Genomic DNA, 27,273 nt, shown 5'->3' with positions numbered 1-27,273 from the left:
TAAACGTCAGGAGGGATCCGTATTAAATTGAAATCTCAGGGGGTGTTAATGTAATTTACCCATTAAAGTATATGTAAAGGTTAAGGGTAAAATATGTCATTTTAACTTAAAAGTTAATACCGTCAAATAATTACACTGACAAGGGAGGTCAGTGTAATTTCCCAAATGTGAGGGGAGAACTGTAATAAACATAAACCTCAGGGGGTGTCAGTGTAATTTACCCTTTTTTATTGATTAATAAAAAGCACAATAAATATTAAGATTATTTTTTTATGATATTAAGTTATTAAAATATGATGTATTATAAACTTAAACCAAGAATTGTTCAAAAAAAATTTGATTCAAACTAGATTTTTCAGGCTAATTTTTAATATTTATTAAAACCCTCAAATTAGTTCATACACGGACCAATAGAGACAATTTTTAATGATTAGATGAATGTTACATTGGTATAAATATTGAGTTGCGTAGCTTTTAGGTCATTTCTAATATTTAGTCCAATATCACAAGTCAATCATAATCAATTTTTATGTAAGAGTTATGATATACGATAGTTTATAATTTTGAGAAGACAAATTTTTATGTTTTATAAAATAAGAAAACAATTAGTTTAACAAATACAATTTGCTACTGTCATATGTTAAATTAAAATTCTGAAACTTATAAAACGAAATGTAGTTATATTTTATCATAAAATATAATTGGAATTTATTCTTTAATTTTTATCAATTAAATTATGATATGCAATTTTTTTATTAAGAATTTAGAACACACAATTAATGACATCAGAATAAAAATCTCCTCTTTATGTGTAACTCTGATAAAAATAAATAAAATTTAGAGAAATGCCCCATCTCTCATTTTATCACCTATAATTGCACCTCTAATAAGGTAACAACCAATAATAATCAATCAATTTTCTTCAAAGTGTGGGACCACTTTCTAAAAAAGTGCACCGGATAAAATTAGGAGTGTATAATTAAAAAGATGTAGCACCACTCTAAAATTTAATTGATTATAAATGATTTTTATTACATATTTTAAATAAATTTTATATTATTATTTTAATTTAAAAATTAATTATTGATTATTTATTTATACCAGTACATAACACGGATAATATCCTAATACAAAGCAAAGCAAAAGCATTGTGTATGTACAATTTGGGAAATTTCAATACCATATACATTCTTAATTATTTCATTTCTTTCTTTAATTATAACTATTTTTTTTAATAATATCTTTGGATATAAAATATTTTTTAATTATAAGTTAGAAAATATAAAATTATAATATATATATATTTTTTTTTAATTGTAAAATGCATAAACAAACACGTCTAGTTTTTGTAAAAGTTGTTTGTTGGGGAGCATATTTATAAGCAGTGGTGGCGGCAACACTTCACATCCTCTACCCCAACCGCACTAACAACCTCCTCCAAAGTTAAAAATCCCTTCTTAAAAAAAAAAAAAAAAATTCAATCTCCAAATCCTAAGCTGATGCCCTGACAAATCCCCCAACCTCAGCATCTACACCCCTCCAGATACCCTCTCTCTCTCTACAAGTCGTTGTTGGATGATGTTACTACTCATCTCAACACTCTCTTAACAAATAGAATTTCAATTCTATTCTTTGTTTTCTAGAATTCAATGGCATCTTCTTCTCTTTGTTTCCCGACAACTTCAGCTGCCGGAGCCCGAACCACTCTCCGACCCGATGTTTCCGGATTCTTGCTCTCCGGTCACCGTCCCAGGACCCAATTCAAGTCTCGAAGTTTTGATGTTCGATGCTCTTTGGACTCCAATGTCTCTGATATGAGCGTTAATGGTACTTCCATCAATTTTCCCCATTTCCATCATAAGTATATATACATGTGTGTGTCTATGTTTGTAACTTTGTATTGTCTGTGGATGGTGACTGTTGTGTTGTCATGTTTGTGATTGCTGATTATGTTGTTCTTGCATCTGGGTATCTGATTTTAGGGCTTTGTTGGTTGGTCATGGTTGTGGTAAATTGATTTGTGCCTTATTAATTAATCAAATTTGAATTGAATTTGAATTAGTTGGTCCAATTAGAAGTTAATTTCTTTGCTTTTTACTGTAATTGAGAGAGAAAAGTGGTTTGGGTTCTGCCACAGGAGTGGTAGACTTGGATAAGGTTTGTAAGGCTGTTGGGAAGGAGGTGAAGTTGAGATCAGTGTTCCCTTGAGGCTGATTGTTTCTTAATCCTTTTACATAGCTTCTGAGAAACCAGAAGAAAATAAAAGAAACCAACAAGTTGTCTGTACATGCATTGTGAGCTTCCTTCCACATACAGAAATGTAAATGGATGATGGGATAAGATGTATTATACCAAAATGACTCCAACAGAACTATTTGGTTTAGCTGGATTGTTGACAAACCCAAACAATAAACAATTTATAAGATTCTCAATTTGTTTCTTTTGCTTTTCCTTTGATTTCTCTACAACCAAGTGGAGGGTAAGCCATATAATATATTAGGTAAGTTGGGTAGAATTATGTTAGCCTCATCAACAAGCCCAAAGCTCATGGGTCGTCCATAAGCTCAACCCCGATGGATTGTATTAGGCCTATAAACTAGGGGTGCAACTTGGTTGGGCTCAACCCAACCAACCTGAGTCCAGTCCAAATGTTTTTAGGGCTTGGACAAGATATTTTTAAATTTGGTACGGACTTGAACAAAAATTCAGAAACCTAAATTAAATTTGAACGGGCTTGGGCAAAGACATCAAACAATTCGAGCAACCCGAAGTCCGAATTATACATATATAGATATATAAAAATATTAAATATACATATAAATTATTAAACATTGCATGATATTAATGTAATTTAGATTATTAAATCATATTGGATATATATTATATATACAAGTAACACAAAATCTTACCTTTTTTATTCTCACTCATCAATTGCAAAGACTACTATAGTGGCATCTCTCTTACATTATATAAATTATTTGTTTTGATGTTATTAATGATTTTCTTTATAAAAAAAAAAAAAAAATTGTGAATAAAGTCTAATTTTAATAATTTAATAATTTCACTATAAAAAAAAAAATTGAAATTCATTTACAATTCGGGTAACTCGGGCAAGTCGGGTTTAACTCGAGTCATGGTTGGGCAGAGAACCTCGGGTTACAATTCGGGTTTGGGGGGGTGTGGCCAAGTCTCAGCTCAACTTAGGCTGGGTTAGGCTTCGATAACCTCCCAATCCGACCAAACTCGCTTGAGTTGCACCCCTACTAAACAATAAAAAATGGATATACTATTTTTTTCTTTGTTTCGTTTTTGGGAGGGTAATATATACTCCCCTGAGGTTTGAAGAAAATACAGTAAATCCCACAAATTTGGCATAATTATATTGGTTTCCTTGAGATTTACTTCACATAATTTGTTAGTCATATAGATAGGAAAATAATGTTTTTATGTTTTATATTGAAATGCATATTTTACTTGTTTATCTTTGTACCTTCATACCATTTACATTAGTTTCGGTCCCTTTAGCCTTGTTAAAAGGGAAGTCTATGTAGTTTTGTCAAAATTGTAGGGCTTGCTGTATTTTTTCCAAATATCAGAAAGGGTCAGTGTAATTACCCTTTTTTGTACTTTTTGTGTATGTATACATTTTTTATATGAAACGAGTAACTATATTTTCACGAAATTAAAGATATATATATATATATTTAATTTAATAACATAATCATAATGGATGTAATTTTGCATTTCAATACATAAAGTTCAATTTTACTTTTCATAATTCAATATGCAATTCTAATTGCTGTGATGCACTTCAAAATTTTGTATTATAATTCCTTAATTTTTCTAATGAATTTTGAATCTAGTAAAAAAATTTGAAGCCAAGCCCCAATTAGGCCATATGGGTCTCAAAACCCACAAGCCCATATTTTTAAGATCATGGGTAGGGCCTCTTGAATGGACCTGCCTGAGCCTAGCTTGTTGACTAGTAAAGGCCCATGGTCCTAGGTTTGTTCCAGGGCAAGGCCTAGGAATTAAATTCTAGGTTGGCCGGTCTAGCCCATTGTAGAGGCTTGGAATTATGTTTTCTCATGGTTTAAGTAAAAGGCACATTTCACTTTAGCCCCTGTGGTTTGGTTGATATGCGAATACCCTCTGGCATTTGGAAATAAGCACATAAGCTCTTGTGGTTTGCAGACCAAAGTGCACAATCAACTTTTCGATCTAAGTTTACAGGCTATGAGAGCCAATGCTAATGTAGAGAATAAACCATTTTTCTAAGACAAAAATACCCTTATACATCTTCAAATTTACAAAAAAAAAAAGAAGAAAGGAAGTCATTCTTCTTTCTCTTCCTCGCTCTACTATTTGTCTTTCTTCTCCCCCCTCTCTGTCTATTGTTTTTCACTACTTTTAAAATCAAAACCAATCCCAAACCTTGAATTGGACTTCAAAAATCAAAATCAAAATCAAACCTAAAATTATTGAGACCAACATAATAAGAGTAGACAAGCTTTTCCACCACCACTGTCACCAATAATCAAAAATCAAAATCCCAAGCTTTTCCATCACCACGAACCACCCCAACCCTTGCCCCTCCCCAACTTGCAGCCCCACATGCACACTCTCTTCTTCAACCAAAATCACAACTACATAAGTAGGCACTCCCCTACTTAGCTTAGTACTAAGGATATTAATGGAAGAACAAAGTGTTCATGTCATGGAAGGCATTGGCCTTAAATACTTCATAAAAGTAAAGGTGTCTCATAAAATAATCATATACTAATTTTATGGAACTTAGGCTTGGTCACATTGAAAACCTAAACTACCTTAAGCTTTTGATGAATTAATGAATGTTGGGACTAAAAACAGAGAAAGGGGGACAAAGAGAGAAAGAGAGCAAACAGATGATGAGGTGGTGGTGGAGGGACTTGTTCTTCCTTTCTCTCTCTCTACTATCTCTATTATTGGAAGTGATATATATATATATATATATATATGGGTTTAGAGGAAAAAGATGAGGGTATTTGGGTAAGTTTAGAGGTACCATTAACAGAAGTTAATGGTGCACCTTGGTCCATAGACAACTGGGCCTTATGCTCTTATGCTCTTGTTTTCAAATGACAAGGGGGTCAATCTGCAAATGAGCCAAACCAAATGGGGGTAAAGTGAAATTTGCCCTTAATTTTAAATACTTTTTTTCCCACCCTTTAATTTTCATGCAAGGGAATAGAAATTAAGGAATTGGATGGAGTAAACTAAAAGATTGAGTTAGGGCAACAAATAAAAAAGTTAATCCTCATTACTCATCTTCAATTTTTTTCCTCAAGATAGTTGTAGATGTATTTTTTTTTTATTATTATTTTTTCATCTATTAGTGTGATGGGAAGAACTTGATTATGGAAGTGTATCCAAGAAAATATACAACATCATGTAAGGATTATGCAGTTAAACAAATCTTTTTTCTTTTTTTTTCTCCTTGTACTATCCGGTCTATCCTTGTTAATCTTATTTAAATGTTATTAGTTTGTGGTGCTATTTTTGGGTATCAACATTGGAATTTCTCATCTGTCAGCTCCAAAAGGATTATTTCCATCAGAACCTGAACATTATAGGGGACCAAAACTAAAAGTGGCTATCATTGGAGCTGGTCTTGCAGGCATGTCAACTGCAGTGGAGCTATTGGATCAGGGCCATGAGGTTCAGTATTCTTCTTCTTTCCCACTAATTCTGCCAATGCTCACATTTGGGGTTTAACTAACACTTGTTTCCGTTACCTTGACCATACTTGTATTTCTTTTTTTCTTCATTCTTTGTTTGTCCATGTCAAACACCAACATGTTTCAGACACGTATCCAAATGTGTCTTAATATTTTTTAATCTTTCTAGCACACTTCATACACTACATGTGTCTATTGCTTAAGCAAACATTAAGTTATTGGTCTTGTCTTAAGTATGAAGGAAATCATTTGGGGGCCAATGAGTAAAATAAAAACAAAGTGAATTTAAATCTTTTAATATTTTCACATTTAGGCTTTTCAATTTTAGACTGAAATTCAAAAATCTAAAACTTCCAATTTGTTTGAAATTAGAGCTTTTTACAGATATTAAGACTTTTTGTTCAACCAATAGAAATGAAAATTGATTTCTTCCTATTTTGATATAATAAAACATAAATACGTTCCTTCAAATCATAAGAACTTCCTCTTTGGTTTTCTGCGAAGTTCATTCTGTTTGGGTAGTTTTTTTTTTTTTTTTTAATTTCTGATAATGGCTAGATTTTACTTAAATTCGTCGTTGACTTTTCAGGTGGACATATACGAATCAAGATCTTTCATTGGCGGAAAAGTCGGTTCTTTTGTTGATAAACGTGGAAATCACATTGAAATGGGACTTCATGTTTTCTTTGGTTGTTACAATAATCTTTTTCGATTGATGAAAAAGGTGAAGACCACATGCTTGTTTTCACAAAGTTATTTATTGATATTTTAGATTTTAATGTTAATTTCATTTCTTGTATTCTTTATGCCCCATAGCTTTTAAGCTGCAAATAAAGAATATTTTCATGATCATAAAGCATGATATGTGAAACAAGGACCATCCATATTCTAGAATATTTGATCCATTGATCTTTTGTGGTAATAACTGATATAACAGTGCCTTTTGGGATGCTTGTAGGATCAAATATCTATGTCCTAATAATTTAGCTATGGTACAAAATGTTTCGATTTTTTGTGCTTTTGATTGTTGTATGACATCTGTTTATGATAATGAGCGAGGAACTAAATCTTATCTGTTGGTAAGAAATATTCATTGTTGTAGTTGCTTTACATATAATAAGATATTGAAATGATGGGTGAATTAACGCTGAAATCTAGAGGATTAATTGGCTTAGGATGCCAAGAAGCTTCTGTACTGATGTACTTGTGCCAATGATGTATTGCTCATACATCTTCATGACCTACTAATGCCTTCAATGCACTCCCAATGTGCCTACACAATTATGGGCTCGCTTTTGAATATAGAATGGAAGAATATGGCTCTGCATTTGGTTAGTTCGTCTCATAGCTTGAGTTTGGACTACATAGCCTTTAGATAGACCCTTTTGTATGCAGTTTAGTGTATCTGCTATTGGCAGGACTGCTCAGAATAAACTCAGGCATGTACTTAACTTGTTAGTTCCTTAACTCTGCTAATGGACCTGAGTGTGCAAAACTTGGACCCCTTATTTATTTCCAATATATGATAAAAGGCTCTTATGACCCTATATGTGGATTATATCAAGCTCTACACCATTAGTTGTGTTGGTGCGATTTCGTATAATAATGGTGGTAACTAGGTGATTTTGCTTTTTTCTATGTGATTAATCTCAAACTTCCCTATGCATGTTTGAAATGTTGGATGTTTAAGTTATTTCATTGTAGTTGATTTGTGGATTGATAACTGTTGATGCATTTGCACTAAGCCGGCTCCATGAATTTTCTTTAGAAAAAACCCTTTTGCTTTCTGAGAATTAACTATATGAAATTGTAGTTTAGTTACATAATCTTCTCAAGACAATGGTCTCTGATTGTTTTTCTTGGATCTCTACTTTGACCTAGGTTGGTGCTGATAAAAATCTGCTTGTGAAGGATCATACTCATACTTTTGTAAACAAAGGGGGTGAAATTGGTGGTATGACGTAATTCTTACTTGAAAGACTGATTTGAAACCATTTGTTTTGGCCATAGCCAAACTTGTGTGGTATATTAATTACATTAATCATTGGTTTTGGTGTTGCATATATGACTTAGTTTCCTGCTGCAGAACTGGATTTTAGGTTTCCAATTGGAGCACCATTGCATGGAATTCGTGCTTTTTTGTCTACAAATCAGCTCAAGGTAATGTCTACTATTATAGTTTCCTATTAAACTGAATCTTGAATGTTATTCCAATTTATTTGTGTAGAGCCCATCCATGCGAGAACCCCATGTTTAGCGTTGGACAAGCCATGTTTTTCATGCAGTTCATAATAAGATGTTGAAGAACAAATCTGAAGAAGAGGGGATATTGGAAATTGTTTGCATTAGAAGCTGGGCCCATTGATGACTTTGCGTTATTAACTTTGAGTCACCCTAAGTCATATTTTATTTTCTTTCTTAATTTAATAAGCTTCTGTTCAGTTGTGTATATATGCTTTTAATATTTTAGGATTCAGGAGTAGTAGTTGCCCATGGGTCATGATTTGGGTCAAATTGTCATAATGCATCTTTTGTTCATGACCACAAGCTATTAACTTGAGCATGTCTCTTGCCATCTCAAAAGGGAGGTGTGTAGAGTTTATGTTCTGTTTGGGGCGTGGGTGTGTGCCTTTACTTATTTATGGGTGGGGAGGAAGAAAGGAAAAGTTTATAGGTTAATATGGGTTTTAATGGAAAGAGTCTTTTAAGTTTTTAAATAATAGTCTATGGTTAAGATTTACTAATTGAATTAGCTTGCAATTCTTTAGAGAACAAGTTCTATAAACATTTCCAACATTTTGTGCCATTTTTTTTTTTTTTTCAAATTTTATGGTGCGATGCCTAGACTCTTCCCCCCTTCTCTTCTAATTCTCTTTCTTTTCTTTGGTTATCTGCAACAACAACCAAAAAAAAAAACATCAGTTTTAACCATTATCAACCCTCTATAAGCCTTCTGTCTGGCATTCTAAATAGTCTTCATCCAGAAATTCAACTACTCTTGCCTCCAGCAAACTACCAGTATGAAAGACAAGCCCAATCATTTTCCATCATCAATAGTTCAACCCTAGCAGCACCAACCAGCACCCAATCTGGTCATTAGTAATGTTCACAGCCCCAAAAGAGCATTGGCTATATTTGCTTTCCTTTGTAATTAAAATCCTTAGAAACCTTGAACACACATCTTGATACTGAAAAATGAAAGAAAAAGACTAGATTAATGCACAGAAACAAGAAGCAGTGGCAACAGGCGAAGAGAAAGCCCTAAATGGCCATTTCTTCTTTCAGGAATCTCTGAATAGAACTCTAAAAACTGAAATTAAAGCCATAAACTTTAACATTCTTATAATGCCTAAACAAAATTACAACTAAAGTTACCAAAATAGGCCTTCTACTAGTTTTAACAAATTGCCTTGGGAACATAAAAACGTGACTAAATGCCTTCAAACTTTATAACTTACAGAAATAAATCAAATTCTTGCCTATCTGCTTCTTGGACTCCAACTTTATTCTTAAATTTGTTAACTTTGATCATGGTCTGCAACTGGGATGCACCACTTCTTCACTAATCTTTTTTCATGAAAAGGTTATGATAATCAGCCTGAAAGAGATCCTTTGATGACTGCTATCCCATACTAACACTTAGTCTACCAAACATGATATTAATTTTGTGCTTGGATTGAAAAGCAAAAGGGAAAAAAGGAAAATAAAGTTTCTCGTGGATTTATTCAAATAGTTGAAGCAAACAATGCCTACTTTTGCTCTCCATTAATGTTCTTTCCACTTCATATTGTTCAACTGCAGCCTTATGACAAAGCAAGAAATGCTTTGGCTCTTGCCTTAAGTCCTGTTGTGCGGGCTCTTGTTGATCCAGATGGAGCAATGAGGGACATACGGAATCTGGATAGTGTAAGAATGATTTTTTACTGTCTAGTGCATTTGGTTGCCACTCCTAGTTTCCAAAGGAACTAAATCAGTTTTCATGTGGAGAACATTTCTTATCTTGACTGCCTGTTAATGAAATTTTTTTCACTACACAGATAAGCTTCTCTGATTGGTTCTTGTCCAAAGGTGGCACACGTGCAAGTATCCAGAGAATGTGGGATCCTGTTGCTTATGCTCTTGGGTTTATTGATTGTGATAATATCAGCGCCCGTTGTATGCTCACTATATTTGGATTGTTTGCCACAAAAACAGAAGCTTCCTTATTGCGCATGCTTAAAGGTTCCCCCGACATTTATTTAAGTGGCCCAATCAAAAAGTATATCACAGACAAAGGGGGGAGGTGTGACTATGTAAATTTAACATGACCATGATGTGATAACATTTAAGGTTGTTTGTCTTCACAAAGAATTGCTGATTTCTCACCTGGAAAATACTTTTTGCTACAACAGGTTCCATCTCAGGTGGGGATGTAGAGAGATACTTTACGACAGATCTACTGATGGAGAGACATACGTGACGGGAATTGCCATGTCAAAAGTAAGCTTAATTACTCCCATTTTCCTCCTTTTAAAATTTTACTGCCTTTAAATCCATATTTATTTAAGCAGAATATGTGGAATCAAGCTTATTGTTACCGAGTGTCTGGATTTTGCAAGTCAACCAGTTGAATTCCTGTGATATCTTACATGACTCTGGATTGCAGTTCAGTCTCCTACGTTTTTCTAACACATGCTTGTACAATTTGAAGTATTATGCATTTTTATTTCAACTACATAAATCCATGTCAAAGCCATTAAGAAATCTCATGAATTTTTCTGTTACTATTGTGGTTAAAATTTTTTTGAAAGTAATAGTTCATCCTCAGAAAGATTTGAACTATGGAATCTTCATAATTTAATTTTTTATTCATCTTTATATACTTGTTTTAAAGGCGGTTCTTTTTTTGATAATTTGATACACAATAAGTGGGAAAGAAAGGAAACCATAGTTACTTGAATGTAGCTTTGTGAAATTAGTGAGAATTCCTTAGTCTACCTCAAAAATGATCCAAACCATGTAGTATTAACTTTCTATAATTTTGAGCTTGAAGCGAACAAATGTTTTTAAAATGGGAAAAAAATCAATAATATGATTGAATTAGGGAACCACAATGAATAGTAAGTGGATGTTGATCTAACTTCTTGGATTCAACAATTTGACCTTTACTCATATGTAAGCAGACGTTCTGGTTTTTGGTCATCTGTTTAAATGATTGATGCTTAATACTTTTTTCTTTTAAACTTTCAGGCTACTCAAAAGAAAATTGTGAAAGCTGATGCTTATGTTGCAGGTTTGTTGTTGGCTTTCCTTCCATATGTTTATATTCTCACTATTTATGTCCTTACTAGATACTAAACTACTCCACTTGGTGGCAGCATGTGATGTCCCTGGAATTAAAAGATTAGTTCCACCCACATGGAGGGAGTGGGAATTCTTTGATAATATTTATGAACTAGTTGGTGTGCCTGTGGTCACAGTGCAACTCAGATACAACGGCTGGGTCACAGAGTTACAGGATTTAGAACGTTCAAGGTGATCCTCTCATGTATTGAAGTTATTGGTTTGTGAAAGTGGATTCCTTTGGGATCTAGGAATAAAATATACTTTGCTTATCATGACTACGGAAAACAAATTACCGTTTGCTTGTATTTTTAAGTAAATTTTCCACTTTGTAAATGTTAGGCAACTAAGGCAAGCTGCAGGGTTGGATAATCTCCTTTATACCCCAGATGCAGATTTCTCATGCTTTGCAGACCTTGCACTCTCATCACCTGAAGACTATTACCTCGAGGGACAAGGCTCATTGCTCCAGTAAGAAAAATTCTCTTCGTTTTGTTTTATAATAGTACTGTTGTCATTATTATTAATTGTTGTTATTTCTGTAGAGAAAGATAATGCCGATTAACCACAAGATACATCTGCTGAATGAAATAGTTGAATAGCCTTTTATTTGTCTGTAATTCAAAACCAGAATCTTTGCGACCATCCTATTTCTGTCTCTCTTTATATACAATATATATTGGCCTATCTTGCTCATGACAATATTATCCAAGTTACTAGATCATTCATGATGAAGATTTCATTTGCTAGGACTGCATGCAACTAGTACATGGTACGTGTGATCAATTCTGGAAGTTGATTTATTCCCTGGAGCAATTGTGGCTCATTTAATCAGAAAAATGAGCTTATAGAAATGCAAACTATTGTTAGGAAATGGATCTGGATGTATATTTTAAACACTCTGTGTTCTAATAAATGAAGGTGTTTTTGGCTTCTCCAGCATTCTGCATGTTGATCTCAATCTGATTTATATACTTGGTTTCATACCTTGAGACTTCCGGTATCATCATTTGATTCTGATTATGTACTATGCTATTAAACTCATTCAGACTTTGTAAAAAATTTAATCTGAAGTTACGACTTACTCTACCTTGCATCATGAATATATTCCAGAATAATTCTCTCTTTCCACTTCTATGTTAATTGTGTTGTCATATTCATATTCTTTCTTACTAAAAGTTTTCTGCCCTTAATTTTTTGCTTTCAGATGCGTGCTTACACCTGGTGATCCCTACATGCCATTACCAAATGATGAAATCATAAAAAGAGTTACAAAACAGGTAAGTGTCATTTAAGGAACACCTCTTACCACCTTTTTTTTTGGAAGAAACCAAGTGCTAGTACCTTTCATGTTACCACTGATCATCACCACCCAACCCACCTCTGTCTGCAAACAAAAAAAGAGAGAGTAATACCAAACCCCTACTGAAATGCAACTTGGTTTGATTGTAACACAGTGATATGCAAGCATATTACACCCAAGATTTCAGGAAATTTATGAAAAGGTTAAATAGTAGAGATGCCATGGAATAATTAAACTGGTGTGACAAACATATTCTTGCAAGTATTTTGGGATAAAATAAAAGCAACTTATATGTGCAATCTGCGAGGTCCTTATATAACACATGCATTGATTTCTAATATAATGAAAGATCAAGCAAAAGCACTCTTTCACTTGTTTGGCTAATATAGAAGTACCACCAGCTCTTAGTACCTCCGGTGAAAAAGAGAAGGGAACAAAAATACAAAAGAACATAGATGTATATCAGGCTAAGAATAAGCAGTAAACTAAAACAAGAATCAACACATATCATCATATGAACTAAAACTAATTCCATGGAGTTTAAGCTACTAAAACCTTACCCACCAAGAGTCTTGAATCATGTGAAGTCTTCAAAACTTCAGGACGTGAAATCTGAATGAACTAATGGATCTCAAGTAAAGTACACGTGTCAGATTTGAAGTGCCTATACAGAGAATAAATGAGTTTTATTCAATAGTTCATGACCCTTCCAATAAGAATTATTATCCTTAATAGCCATTGTTATTTACACCAGAAGTCCAAACCAGATAGCAATATCACATATCTCACTAATCCTATTCATTTTCACCACTGTAACGCCCTCAGAAAGTAACATTAGACCCATCAGATAAGACATGCATTTACATATAAACCAACCATATTCCTTTATTCATTAGAGCTCCATTACATAAATATTACATGTTAACATCATAACAAAATGCCCTACAGGCTTACAGCTTTCCAAGTTAACACTTGGTTACAACAAAAGAGTACTAACTCGTTTACACATTAAGCCCTAGGCTTGAAGTTACATGTAATACATCAAAAGTTAAGCGACAAAAGTATGTCTGCCACTAGCCTCCCAGCTATGTCCTTGGAGGTGGCATGCTTCCTGCACCTGAAAATGATGTTCCCATATAGGGTGAGCCACAGCCCAGTAGAAATACACTAAACCAACCATAGACAATGACTAAAACATTAGCAATTGATAGTTGGTCAACACTGATACAATCACATAAATAACATATTTATGTCAACGACTTACAAGTCTCAATTACTTTTCATTTTCCCTTTAACAACAGATAAGCATGCTAGCTCTATCATCATTTCCACAGATATGTATAAAAACTATATCTCACATTCAGATAAGTATAAAAACTATATCCACATTCTCAACAGATATGTATAACAACAATATCCACAGATAAGCATACAAGCTGTATCCACACTTCACAAAGATAAGCATATGAGCTCTATCTTCACTTCTCTAGACAAGCATATGAGCTGTGTCTACGGAGTTCATCCCCTATCTCCTCCCAATACCTATCCGGTTTAGAGGTACATCCCCTATCTTCCCCTAAACCGCGGAGTACATCCCCTATCTCCTCCTCTACACATAACGTATATAAACACATTGGTTCTATATACAATCACACAATACACACAATTAATGTATTCTATCAACCGTCAAGTTCCATGACACATTCCATTGATTAGTTTCCGTTTACCTAATCATCATGCATTGTCTACAACAATCTCGACTATCCTCCACCGATAGCCCAAAGCAGTTATTTCTAAAACAGAAAATAAATGCACAAATGGATATTCAATCAACATTTCATTTCCTCATTTCTCACCAATTAATTATCCCAATTAATTAAACAATGTAATTAGGCCATTTTCCATAATTACTATTTCAACCCTTAGGTCCCATTTTCATCAATGATTCAACAATCATTCCATTCTTTTCATGCCAAACATGCATCTAGGTTTATTATGAATAAAACCCCAACTTTTGTAAAATTACACAAAAGTCCCAAACTTTCACAAAATTACCAAACCAAGCCCAACATCTCAAAATACCAAAATTTAAAGACAAAACCCATAGAGAGGAGTAGGATATCCCTACCTCAAATTCGGAGTTCCAAAGGAGAAGACGACAAAACCCAACGTGCTCCAAAACCCGAGATTTTCAGATTAAAATGAAGCCCTCGACGATCAACAACTTTTTTGTAAAGGCCAAAGGTGAGTAAATCACTCCTACTAGATCAAAACCTAGAGAGAAGGTAGAGTCTAGAGTGAGAGGCTCAACAATGGTGATTTTGGAAAAGTAAGAGAGAGAAGAGAAAGTAAAAAGTGATTTGAAAAGTCACAATTTCGGGACTTTAAAACAATCTGTTCATAGAAACGATGTTCTACATTCTTTGAAATGCCACTTGTGCACTCTAAATATGTTTTGAAATATTTGTGAGATGAATACATTATGTGCTTTTCAATATTCTACAATTGTTTTCATTCTTTAGTATGATATTACGGGAATAATATTTTGATATTTAAGGTATGAAATATATGTCCTTTTAATTTTAAGTAGTGTTATCTTGCTTTTTTTTTTTTTTTTTTTAAATTTTATTTTTATTACTTTTGAATAAATTATTCATATATTTAGCGTATAATGAATTTTTAAAATATAAATTTTAACGTGTCCCAGGCACAGTATGTCCATGTTGTGCTGCCTGTCCATGTCTATTCTACAAAAACTGCTTTCTTGGAAACACTAACACCTATGAAGCACGGACAAGCGACACGACACGGACACGCGAAAACACAAATTTTCAAAAAATAAGGGACACGATACGCTGGGGACACGTTCAATATATATAATTAATTTTATTTATTATATGTCATAAAATTATAAAAAAATCATTAACATGTAATAAAATATACAAAATAACACTATTAAAGTTAATAAAATAACACTATTAACCACCCGTAGCATTGTTTCAGAATTAAAAATTGGTTCCTATAATAAAATTAATAAACATGCATTATTAAAATTATATACTCAAGTAATAGAAAAGAAAAAATAAAATCAAAATATAAAAGAAAAAATAAAAGAAAAGAAAAGAAAAAATAAAATAAAAGAAAAAAATAAAAGAAAAGAAAAAATTAAATTAAAATCAGAATAAAAGAAAAAAAAATCAAAATAAAAGAAGGGGGCGAGAGAGAGAAGACAGAGGAGACAGAGATCGACTGAGAAAAGAAGACAGGCTGAGAGAGAGAGAGAGAGAGCGATTGAGGGAGATCGAAGATCGAAGAAGAAGAGGTGTACCTTAACGACGAAGGGCAAGAGACGACTAACGACCGACGAGGAGCGACGATCGACGAGAAGAGAAGACGAACGACGAAGTCAGGTCCTCTCTTTCTCACCATTTCTCTGTTGTTTCTCTTTTATTTGAACTACATTCGAAGTAGATTAGGGCAAATTTTGATATGTTTTTCCTTATTTACAAATCGACCCCAAAAAAATTTAGTAAATTGTGAAATTACCCCCGTACGTGTCCGAACGTGTCTATAACGTGTCCTGAACGTGTCCGGATGTAAAAAAATTAAAAAAAAAAAAATGGGACACTCTCTGCTGCGTGTCGAACACGTGTCCACCGCGTGTCCGGCACTGGTATGGAGCCCTCGGAGAGGTGTCCGTGCTTCATAGACTAACACACATGCTCTTGCACAAAATGAGGTTCTTTTCAGTTAAAACATGTAAAGTAAAATAAAGGGTATTATAGTAATTATACTACTACTATTACTAATAGTAATAATATGGTAAAGGCGTAAACAAATTCAGCTGATTTTGTGAATTTATAGCATGCTAATGCATGAGATGTCCACACCAAACATGAAAGTTTTTGATTGACAACAGACAAGCCAATCTTGGTATCATGAAATTTACAGAAAACCAATTTAAGCCAAGGATAGTTGCACATATTTCAAAGTCATGTTTCTTGTTATAATATGGTACATTTTCACATCAGGTGTTGGCTTTATTCCCATCTTCCCAAGGTTTGGACGTTACTTGGTCATCTGTAGTCAAGATTGGGCAATCGTTATATCGTGAGGGGCCTGGTAAAGATCCATTTAGACCTGATCAGAAGACCCCTGTGAAAAATTTCTTCCTTGCTGGTTCATATACAAAGCAGGTGATGGTTGCTCTCTCTCTCTCTCTGTGGTTACCATGATTGATTATTACATACCCAGCCTGTGCATGATAATTTGATAAACAAAAATGATATTGATGGATGTTGAATGATTAATCTATAGCGAAAATTATTCATCATGCTTTGTAATCAGTCATATTTGTGCTCGGGCTTGTGATGAAATTTTCTCAAGGAAACCACACAGCACTGTATTTGTTAATGTTATGGTAGATCATATGTTGGTGATGGTTCTAATCATGTCTTTTGTGAAATATCCGTAGTATTTTCACAAGGAAAGGTTTCAGTTTTAGTTTAGCAAGATCTACAGGGATGATTTGCTAGCCAGGATGATTCTTGTAGAATATAGCTTCTTATTTTATTTTGCTCCTCTCGGCCTTGCTCTGCAGGATTACATAGACAGCATGGAAGGTGCTACCCTATCTGGGAGACAAGCCTCAGCCTATATATGTGATGGTGGGGAGGAATTGGTGGCATTACGGAAGAAGATTGAATCCCAAGTCCTTACTGAAGCTGCTTCTTTGACTGACGAGTTGAGTCTTGTCTAATGCATTGCAATTTTCATTCATAGACCACCGTGCAAGCATTGCCTCAAATTGCTGAGTTAGAAGGCAGCTGTGACGGGAATACGTATGTATATTCATCACCATGTATGTAATTTAACTGGAATTACATGTAACTGTAGAACATCAGTTGTTGCATCATGCAATTAAATGCCAATCATAAGCATTCATGGGTACCTATCTTTTTGTTGTTTTTTTTATTTCTATCACTCAACAACTCAACCTCCAGCTGAACCAGCTATATACCATGCATGTTTCTTTAGAACTGGTAGGAAATGCCATATGGTTCACTTTTCTCTTCAGAAGTAAGCTTCAAGCAATAATTTGAACTGTTAGGGCATGCCATGTTGTGCTTCACTATGTGCCCTTAATTAGAATCTGGGGTCATTTAGAATCTTGAATCTTGGGTCATTTAAGTGGTGTCTCTATTTGGGTCTTCAGTGATTTTTTTTTAAGATTTGTGTCAAAATTTTACTTTTCTTTCTAGTCTAGGAGGGGGTCCAAAAACTAAAAAATAAAAATAAAAATAAAAATTTTAAATTTTAAATTTAAAAAATAACAAATAAATCCAGAAAAAATTAATTATAAACTTTTTAAAATTTTTAAAAATAAAAATTAGCCTAGGTCACTGCTACCCGTGGGGCACTCATCCGCCATGGACACAGCGACGAGTCCCTCTACATTGGAAACTCCACCTTGATTTCTTTTGACCCTGATTCTGAAACTTTGAGATGTTTTTATCTCCAACCTCCCTCGATATCTTTCAACCCTGATTTTGAAACTTTGAGATGCTTGTATCTCCAATCTCCCCCAATAATGCATTGATCAGCATTCTATTTGGCACATCCCAAGTCTTGCCCATTACCACTTCGGCACAATCTTGGCAAACCTTCTTACAACCCCAGCCTTGGGACTTTCTGGCCTACCGAAAAGGATCTCAGGAGGCCCTCGAAGCCTGGACCACTGGATTTGTGCTCCTCCATCTAATGAAAATTGATTGTCGAAATTATTAAAAGTTTGTTCTTCTTCGAAGATGATTTTCCCATACTAATCGGGGTGGAGTCAAGATTTCTTCGGTGGGGTGGCTAGATTGCCAAAGAGAAGCCATAGGAAAAATTTGTTGAGCCGTTGATGGATCGGCTAGAATTTTATTTGATTAAATAATTAATAAATATTACTCAATAGAGACTAATTGGACCAATAAAATTATAAGATAATTATCTCAATTAAATATTATTTGTACAAATTGTATCGTTGAGGAGGTCAAAATCTAAAGATATAAATATAAACAGTGAGGAGGTTAATATTCTTAGGTCCATAAAGTTTTACTACGGATTCCATTAAATAAAGTATAAAAACTAACAAGTAGACTATATTCTTTCCCTAAAAATTTAATAGTTAGTAATTATTTTTTTTAATATGATTTCATACCAATTAAATAAATTATATTATTTGTTTATTACAAAAACATGTGATTGCTATAAAGCTTTTAACCTAGGCCAGATTAAAATTTTCAATAATGTTAGGATGATTATATTTTTTTATCATAATTTATTTATTATGTTAATTAAGGGTGTAAATTTGGCTCGGCCCGGCCCAAAGTCAGCCCTCACAGGCTCCAGTCAAATTTTGGGTTGGCCCAAGTAGGCACATTTGCGAAAAATCTAAGTCCAGGCCCAAGGGGTACTTGGGCCTCGAGCTTGGGCAACCCTTGACTTTTTTCAAAAAAAATTTCCATCGAAATAGACAAAAAAAGACATTGGGCCTCGAGCGGGCCTTGGAGCGGTCAGCGGACCAGGCCAAACGGGCCTGGCCGTGCTTCAAAATAGAGGGCACAGGACCTCAGGTTGGGCTTAGGCTTAGTCCGGCTTAGCCAAGGTGCAAGCGAGTTTCGGGTGAGTTGCGGTTCGATTTCACATCCCTAATGTTAACCACTCATGCTTGATACTATTGTAATATTGACATATAAAATGGTAAACAAAACATGGTAAGAAAATATAATTATTATAACATTATTGTAAATGTTTATGGGAACGTTATAGGGTTTTTGGTGAAAACTCCCTTATTGGGCCTTTGTTTTGAGTGAAGAACAACCTAAGTTATTTTGCTTCATAAATCTCCTAAAGAGGAGGTGCATAGCTGAGTAAGGACAGGAAAAATTCTATTCTCACACACCTAGTTATCTCAGTTTACACACTTAATAAAATATTATTTTAATGACAATTATATCCTAAATTAAAATGACTATAATGGACATCCACCAACGCCCACAATATTATATCCAAATATTCTCTGTACACATATTTTAAAAACAAAAATAAAAAATCTCAGTCTACATCTTTTGAGTAAAAAAAAAAAAACTAAATCCTAATTTCTTCATTATTTGTCACTTCTTTAATTGTTTCTAACTTTACTTGTTACACACTTTATACTTCTCTATTGCTTGCAAAGCAATACTTTCATAACAACTCTCATATTGCTTTACTCTCTAAGTTTATACTCCATTATTTATCGTTTTCTCATTAGTTCCATAATTATTCTTGATTTTGTTATAGAAGAGTTACAAACCAATGGAAGTTCAAAATCAAGTAAAAATATGCCTGGTGAAAACAAAAGCAATAATGAAAATGTTAGTTTTTTCATGTAGATTATTATTATTATTATTATTATTATTATTATTATTATTATTATTATTATTATTATTATTATTATTATTGTGATTAATTCGAAAAACCAATGCTGAAATATTCTATTTTATTCGAAACTACAGTGTCGAACAAATCAATATATTTTGGAATTATAATGTTGAAAAACTCAATCTATTTCAGAAACCAAGTGTCGAATTAAAAGATGAATTTCGGAAGGAAAAAACGAGGGTTTATTTTAATTTGTCAATACACTCGACAGAGAAAACGAAATGATACCAAATGCGATAACAAAATCAAAACAAAGTAATAGTTACCTAACAAAATCGAAACAAAGTAATAATTCCCTTCAACAGGTTTCAGAACTAGTGTCAAATGGAGGAGGAGGGTCTTCAATGGAGTTATTGTCAATGGAGGTTGTTCAATAGAGGGTCTTAGGTCTTCAATCTCTTCAACGGAGTTTTCTTCACTGTGAACCGAAATAGGGCAGACCGTTAACTCTTCAATTTTGAATAGGTATGTGGAAAGAGGGGCGAGGTAGTGTGTATATAAGATATGAGTTAAGGGTGTGAATGTAATAATTGGTGTATGGAATGAGAACAAAAATTAATAATCCAATTATTAAGTGTGTGCATTGAGAAAAGATATGCATTAAGGCAAGTAGATGTGTGGATATAGAATTTCCCGTAAGGATAGACTAAAATTTTCTTTTTTTTCTCTAGACAATATTGCCCTTGCATATATATATATATATATATCACATATTTGAAAATTTGTATCAACAACGAAGTCAACAATCTCCAATCTGTATTACACTCGACGATCTCAAATCTATTCTCCAAGTTGCAGGAACCCTAGCACAGATTCGTTGTCAATCTCTGAATATGTATTACACATTCTCCAACGATCTCCAAATTTGTATTCACGAAGTCGTTGATTACCAAAGAGAGCTCATGTTTCAACGAACAATCAAATAACAAAGGAATCAAATCTCTATAAACGATAGTTTTTTGTTTGTTTGTTCATAGATCTAAAAGTAAAATTCGATTCTGGTCAGTTCATTTAGTATGTACTCTATTTTTTGTAATAGTAAAATTTTACTCTGGTTAATGAAAATAAAGTTTGTTTGCTAATTTGTTTAATAACAGTAAAATTTTACTTTGAATCATAGTAAAATTTACTCTGATTTAGAGTAAAAACATGTTGCGATGATGGATTTACAAGAGAGGGTTGTGTCATGAACCAGAGTAAAATTTTACTTTTCAAAGAACAAAGCATCATGAGAAGAGGAAGAAGAGATAGGGAGACAAAGTTCAAAAACATAGCAGCATGAGAAGAAGAAAAGAGAGAGTGAAAGAGAGCATAAATGATGAGTGACACACATACACACACATAGAGAGAGTACAAACCATCAGAACCAGAAAAAGAGAGAGTGAAAGATTTCAAATATGAGATTCACAAACTATCGTGAGTCGTCATTTTCCGACGACAATGATTGTAAATGATCTTAGATATAAGGTCATGGACATGACAAGCGACAGTGGTGATGAAGACAGTGGAGAAAGAATTCTTTGGTGAGAGGTGGTAGCATCGGTAGAGATAGAGATCATCGAGAACGAGATGAGAGAGAGCAAAAGAACACAAATCTAATATATATATATATGAGGGTATTATAATAAAAGAAACAAGTTTTAAAATAATAGAGGGTTTTGAAATGATATATATAATTCTTGCCCTTTTGAAGGACAAGTTAGATGATGAGGGGTCTATCACCAAATCCCCCAACATAATATGAGTCATCAAATTTTGTAAGGCAACTCTAGTACATTGTAGACTTCGCAAATTTTTTTTAAGTGATAAATTGAATTTAGGGGGGCCATCATGTAATACACAATTTGTTTTCTTTTTGTTCGCCACAATTCTGCATCATGCATGAGACAAAATAATGTAGCACAAGAACAAGTTCTCAATTGGAATCAACAATCTTACCCAACTAAACATATACGGTGGGTTTCAACTACATGGATCCACTTCACATCACCAATTATACCCAAATAGGTTGTCACATACGTGAGAAAACGTGTGAAAAACATGAGATATTGAGATGTCTTTCAACAATTAACCTGTCCACTGTAACTCAAAAATTGTACATTCTGTATGATTTTTGACTTACACAGAATGACCCTAACATCTTGAAGAAAACTGATCTCTCCCAAACTTACTGGTAACTGGCACAAGAAACTATTTAGAGCATAACCACATTTATTTAGAAAACTAATCTAGGCAAGGGAGCACCCCTCAGAGGTGGCTTCTTTTTTTCTTGGAGACAAATCCTGGAGAGATTCTACATTGAATCAAAACGTGAAGGTGGTGAAATAGACATGCCTAAACTCCATACAGCTAAGCTAATCAGTAATCAAAATTATATCTACTCCGGACACCATTGATTCAAAATAAGGTGGCATGCACAAGGCACAAGACTGCTTTTGCGTTTATGTGAGCACATGTGCACGGAGGGAGGGAAGGAGAGAGAGAGAGAGAGCTTTCTCCACAACTAGTTTTAACAAAAGAAAGTCTATTTGGTTTTCAAGAGTCAGCAAGTCAGATTGAATTTGCCAATTTTACTAAGCATTTATAGGCAAAGATCTCAGTGCTATAGTTTTGACAAAAGAAAGTCCATTTGGTTTTCAAGAGTCAGCAAAGTCATATTGAATTTGCCAATTTTACTAAGCATCTATAGGCAAAGATCTCAGTGCTATAGTTCTGACAAAAGAAAGTCCATTTGGTTTTCAAGAGTCAGCAAGTCAGATTGAATTTGCCAATTTTACTAAGCATATATAAGCAAAGATCTCAGTGCTATATTCTCAGACACCCTTGATTCAAAATAAGTGTTGGTGTGACTGCACAAACTGACATAAAACAAATTGTTCCCCACAACCACGGCTTTAAAAAGTGGCCGTTACGTAATGGTTTCAGTGGTTACCACCACCCCTTACAGTAGCTATAGCGGTGTGACATAAATTCACTACCGTAACCGCTACAACCGTTACGCTTCTATTTTTGATAGATTTTGCATATATGGCTATTTTTTTTATCATTTTTCCTTTTTCTAGTTGTTAAAATCACACAAAAAAAACACATAGAAATTATGAAAAAATCTTAAATTTATATTTTTGAATATCCAATCTTCAAATTCTCAAGACTTGAGTTCCTATTAAATGAGTTTAGTTTACTTTTACATTAGTATGTTGACATTTTGTATTATGACAGACTATCATTTTTAATATTAAACATACTTTTTTTTCCCCCCTTAACAAATGGGAAGTTATCCATAAGAATAATTAGTAAAGTAAAGAAAAATAAATACATCTAATAATAGGAAAAATCGCCGTAACAACTTCAAACTAGTATAAAAATTGGTAAATATATTAGATTATATTTAAAAACTAAACAAAACACATCAAAAATTATTTTGAACCTCACTAAATATGATTATGAAATAAATACGTGCATATTAGTATATTTTCCTAAAGTTGTGCAAAGAATTGACAAATTCACGGCTCCGGTTGCCACCATTGTTACACTGCGACCGTTATACCCCGCAACCAAATCAACGCTATCATTACCATTACAGTAGCTGCAACAGTTATTTAAAACCTTGCCCACAACTAGTTATTCACATTCCAAATGGTTTTGATTCCAAATGGTTTTGATCTGTCAGCAGGTCAGTTTAAATTCTGCCACTTCTATCAGCTTAGTAAGAAGGCAACAACAATATGATATACAAAGCTCAGCATACTGTTATTAAAACCATACCAAGTAACCAATACTGATCAGCTGAACATACCTAAAACACACATTTCTCCAAAAAGACACAGCCCACTTGGTTTCAATAGATCAGCAAATCAGGTTGAATTATGCCACTTCTATCAACAACTAAAAAAGCAGAGCTTCATTCATAACAACATATATTATATACAAAGCTAAGCAAACCCTTACTCAACAACAGATCAAGTATCCAACATTCATAACACAAAAGCATACGTCTATAACACCTGAACCATAGCAGAATTACTGATACAGAAAAAAACGCATCACCAGCATTATTCAAAGACAAGTGAAAATCAAATCAAACATACCTCCATTTTCACATCAACCCACCCAACTAAATCTCCTTCTGAATAGCAGCATTGGCAGTATCAATATCCTCATCCAACAAAAGATCCCAATGTCCATCCCACTTGATGAAAAACTCAGTATCCTCAAAATACTTCACTCGATGCACATCCCCAGCCGGCGTAAACAAGAAATCACCAACACCCATATCATAATTCTCCTTCTTGCTCAAATTCCACACCCTCTTGCTACCCTTCAGCACCACCAAATCATGCCCAAACGTGTGGTGATGAGCCGGCTCTACACTCCCAGCCTTGAACCTCACAATCGCCGAGGTAGGTGTCTCTCTGAGTATCTTCATCGACCCACCAGGCATTACCTCAATCGGAGTGAACTCTCGGGTCTTAGTCAGGCAACAGATTGCACAGGTGTCTGATTCGGTTGTTGGGAAATTGGGTCCGATTTTTGACATTTCGGGGATTGAGTTGTCGAGAAAGGAATCGATTTCAGGGGGCCAGGGTTTGGAATCGGAGGCAGGGCATGGAGATCTGAAGGGGGTGTTGAGCCAGGTGTCGAGGATTTCAATGGCGGATTCGGGGGAGGTGGACATGCCGGAGACGGCAAGGACGTTGCAGTTGTTGATGGAGCGGGTGTTCTGGGCGTCGCCGGCGGTGAGGCAGGTGGAGGCGTAGACGCCGGGGAATTTGTTGGCGAAGATGGAGACGCCGACGCCGGTGCCGCAGGCGACGAGGCCGCGTGTCTCGGTGGTGGTGGTGGAGGCGGCGGAGACGCGGCGGCCGATTTCTTCGCCGACAGAGTAGTATTTGTCGGTGGGGAGATCTTCGACGTCGATGTTGAGAGAGCGGAGGTGGGAAACGAGGGCGTCCTTGAGGGTGCAGCCGAAGGAGTCTGCTCCGGCTATGATTTTGAGGGGGCGGCGGTTGTTGTCGTCAGCCATGGAGATATGGATTGGTGTCGGCGACGGTGGCAGTGGCAGTGGCAGTGGCAGTGGCAGTGTGAGTGTGAGTTGCGGTGCAGTTTGAAGGTGTTTGACTGTATTTATGTGAGTTATGATAAGGATCTGATAAATTATCAATTTGTTTTTTTTTTGGTCACGTTATATGTATATATATATCAATTAGTGTATATATTAGTATATCAATTAGTATTATGATATTATTATTGATCTTATTTATTATACAAGTTATAAATATTTAAAATCATACAAATGATGCTACATTATTTATTAGTACACTAGTGTGTACATTGATGGCTACATATGGGTCTTAACTCACATGAGAGGTTTGATAAAAAAATTTAATAATTTATTTGATGTGTGGATTTTATAAAAAATTTGATAATTTATTTGAGGTTTATAGGTGTGGGGATATATTTTCTGAGTACCAACACGTAGCCAAGGTGACGCCGACTTGTCAGCCGAGGTGCCACGTGTCCTGGTCATGACGCCGAGGTTATCTTTGAAGATATCAAAATCCGAGATATACAGACAAAGCACAAGAGTCCTAGAAAGAGGAAGGACTTTAGTGTGGATAAGGATAACATTCTTAGGGAGTTTATCTTTATCTCTTGGAAAGTCCAGGATAAGCACTGAGCAGAAATCCATTGAAGCTAGGCTTCTATGGGGACTAAGATTGAGTTAACTATAAAAGAAAGGCACCCCCGATGAGTCTAAGGTACACAATTTATATTTTGAACAGTGAGTTTAGCACTATTGATTATCTTTGAGAGATATACTGACTTGATCGTCGGAGTGTCCCCGAGTGGACGAACCACTACCGGAATCTTCTCTTTTTGTTGCAGGTCAGACAGGTGCCATCTATTCTGCCAGTGCTCTCTAGTTGAATACTGGGTTGGCAGTGTGATCGGATATTCACTCACACAATTTGGCGCCGTCTGTGGGAAAGAAAGGAGAATAGATGACCAGCGCCGTCTGTAGAAAACACGTTGACCCAAACGTGGAAGAAGATGGTCACAATGAGGAGACTCAGAACCAGAATCACGGCAAGAAAGACGTCGGCCAGGATGGCGACGTGCCAAAGAAACCAGATCAAAGCGAATACTACAACGAGAACGACCTCCAAGTATGGAAGGATAGATGCCTGCGGAGGGACAAAGAGGTGAAAGAGATGGCAAACAAGTTGGCAGACCTGCAATCAGTCGTCAACTTTATGATGCAAAGTAATGTCATGCAGCCACCATACCCGCTACAGGACACACCGATTCCAGCGGCCAATGCCCAGAAGGGAGGGCAAAAGCCAATCCCAATAGCCCCTCAGCACACCAGAAGCGAAAAACACTCTCACCAGCCTTCTAGGGAGGTCAGGCGAGGAGAGTCGAGGAAAGAAGAGTCACGAAGGACACATCGAACTAAAGAAGCAAACCCCAAAGAACATCGACATGTTCAAAGGCAAGAGCTGTGCTTCGACACAACTCATGGAGAAAGGTCGAAAAAGGCCCACAACGAAGCTGAGAGTAATATACCAAAAAGACTGAAGTCGGGAGATAGCCGAGCTCCTGGGCGAAGCAAGGAAGACTTGAGAGATTACCTCAAGAGGAAACAACATAATATCAATGCCGAAGTAACTTCACCTGTTAAGCCGAGAACACCATTGTCGGTAGAATTGGACAAATTTGAGGCGCCTAAGAGATTCAGTGTGCCAAGGTTCCAAATATACGATGGTAAGTCAGACCCCAACTTCCACGTTAGATTATACTTGAACTCAATGGCATTGTATAGTGGGAACGAGCCGTTGCTCTGCAAAGTGTTCCCCTCATCGTTCGGGGAGATTGCATCAGATTGGTTTCACAAACTACCGAAGGGAAGCGTGAAGACCTGGGAAGGCCTGGCCGAGATGTTCGTGGCCAGGTTCGTGACAAACAAGCTGCAGCCATTAAGGGTGGATGCATTAATGGCCCTGAAGATCAGTAAGGATGAAGGCCTTAGGGTCTATGCAAAAAGGTATTATAAGGTGTTCAACCAAATACCAGAGTGTAATCAAGAGGTGGCGGTCGTATCTTTCAAGAACGGCCTAAAAGACGACTGTCCACTACGAAAATCTTTGGCAAAGACATTGCCAAAAAGCATGGAAGAGCTCATGGCTAGAATCGAGAAGTATGCCAGAGCCGAGGAAGATACATCGGGGACTAAGGAGACAAAGCAAGAAAAAGGAAACGGCTCGCCGAAGCGAGGCCGAGGTAACAATAGATCCAGCAAGCAAGAGATAGGATTAAGGGCTACACAAGCAGTTACGACTGTGTTTCGAATCCCAATCCACAAAGTCCTGGACAAAGTTCGGAACCAACCCTATTTCAGAGCACCGGCAAGGGCACCAGGAGAGTTTATGGGAAGAAACCTTGGCAGATATTGTGCTTACC

General features: G+C 35.3%; 2 protein-coding genes across 2 annotated transcripts; one reads left to right on the top strand and one right to left on the bottom strand.

The window, feature by feature from the left end:
- Window positions 1–1,343: 1,343 nt before the first annotated feature.
- ZDS (zeta-carotene desaturase) lies at window positions 1,344–17,294 on the top strand. Its single transcript, XM_028266339.2, has 14 exons — window positions 1,344–1,827; window positions 5,573–5,697; window positions 6,307–6,441; window positions 7,599–7,671; window positions 7,804–7,877; window positions 9,519–9,623; window positions 9,755–9,999; window positions 10,109–10,196; window positions 10,947–10,989; window positions 11,075–11,231; window positions 11,382–11,510; window positions 12,247–12,319; window positions 16,374–16,538; window positions 16,943–17,294. The coding sequence occupies exons 1-14, from the start codon at window positions 1,650–1,652 to the stop codon at window positions 17,099–17,101; spliced, it is 1,749 nt and encodes a 582-aa protein (XP_028122140.2). The 5' UTR covers window positions 1,344–1,649; the 3' UTR covers window positions 17,102–17,294.
- A 2,658-nt stretch (window positions 17,295–19,952) lies between these two features.
- On the bottom strand, window positions 19,953–24,935 carry DRT102 (DNA-damage-repair/toleration protein DRT102). Its single transcript, XM_082915418.1, has 2 exons — window positions 23,901–24,935; window positions 19,953–20,230 (listed from the first exon to the last, which is right to left on the bottom strand). Exon 1 carries the CDS (start codon window positions 24,833–24,835, stop codon window positions 23,927–23,929), a length of 909 nt encoding a protein of 302 aa, XP_082771544.1. The 5' UTR covers window positions 24,836–24,935; the 3' UTR covers window positions 19,953–20,230; window positions 23,901–23,926.
- Between the last annotated feature and the right edge of the window lie 2,338 nt (window positions 24,936–27,273).

This window comes from Camellia sinensis, chromosome 2 (assembly GCF_055761805.1).
Source record: "Camellia sinensis isolate YWXY chromosome 2, ASM5576180v1, whole genome shotgun sequence".
NCBI classification, from domain to species: Eukaryota; Viridiplantae; Streptophyta; class Magnoliopsida; order Ericales; family Theaceae; genus Camellia; species Camellia sinensis.
The sequence above is the reverse complement of the archived record's forward strand: the minus strand, read 5'-3'. Positions and strand labels throughout refer to the sequence as shown.

Coding starts and splice junctions, on each gene's coding strand:
- ZDS (XM_028266339.2), top strand. CDS start 1,650: ATGGCATCTTCTTCTCTTTGTTTCCCGACAACTTCAGCTGCCGGAGCC. Junction 9,624..9,754: donor ACATACGGAATCTGGATAGT/GTAAGAATGATT, acceptor TTCACTACACAG/ATAAGCTTCTCTGATTGGTT. Junction 10,000..10,108: donor ATCACAGACAAAGGGGGGAG/GTGTGACTATGT, acceptor TTGCTACAACAG/GTTCCATCTCAGGTGGGGAT.
- DRT102 (XM_082915418.1), bottom strand. CDS start 24,835: ATGGCTGACGACAACAACCGCCGCCCCCTCAAAATCATAGCCGGAGCA.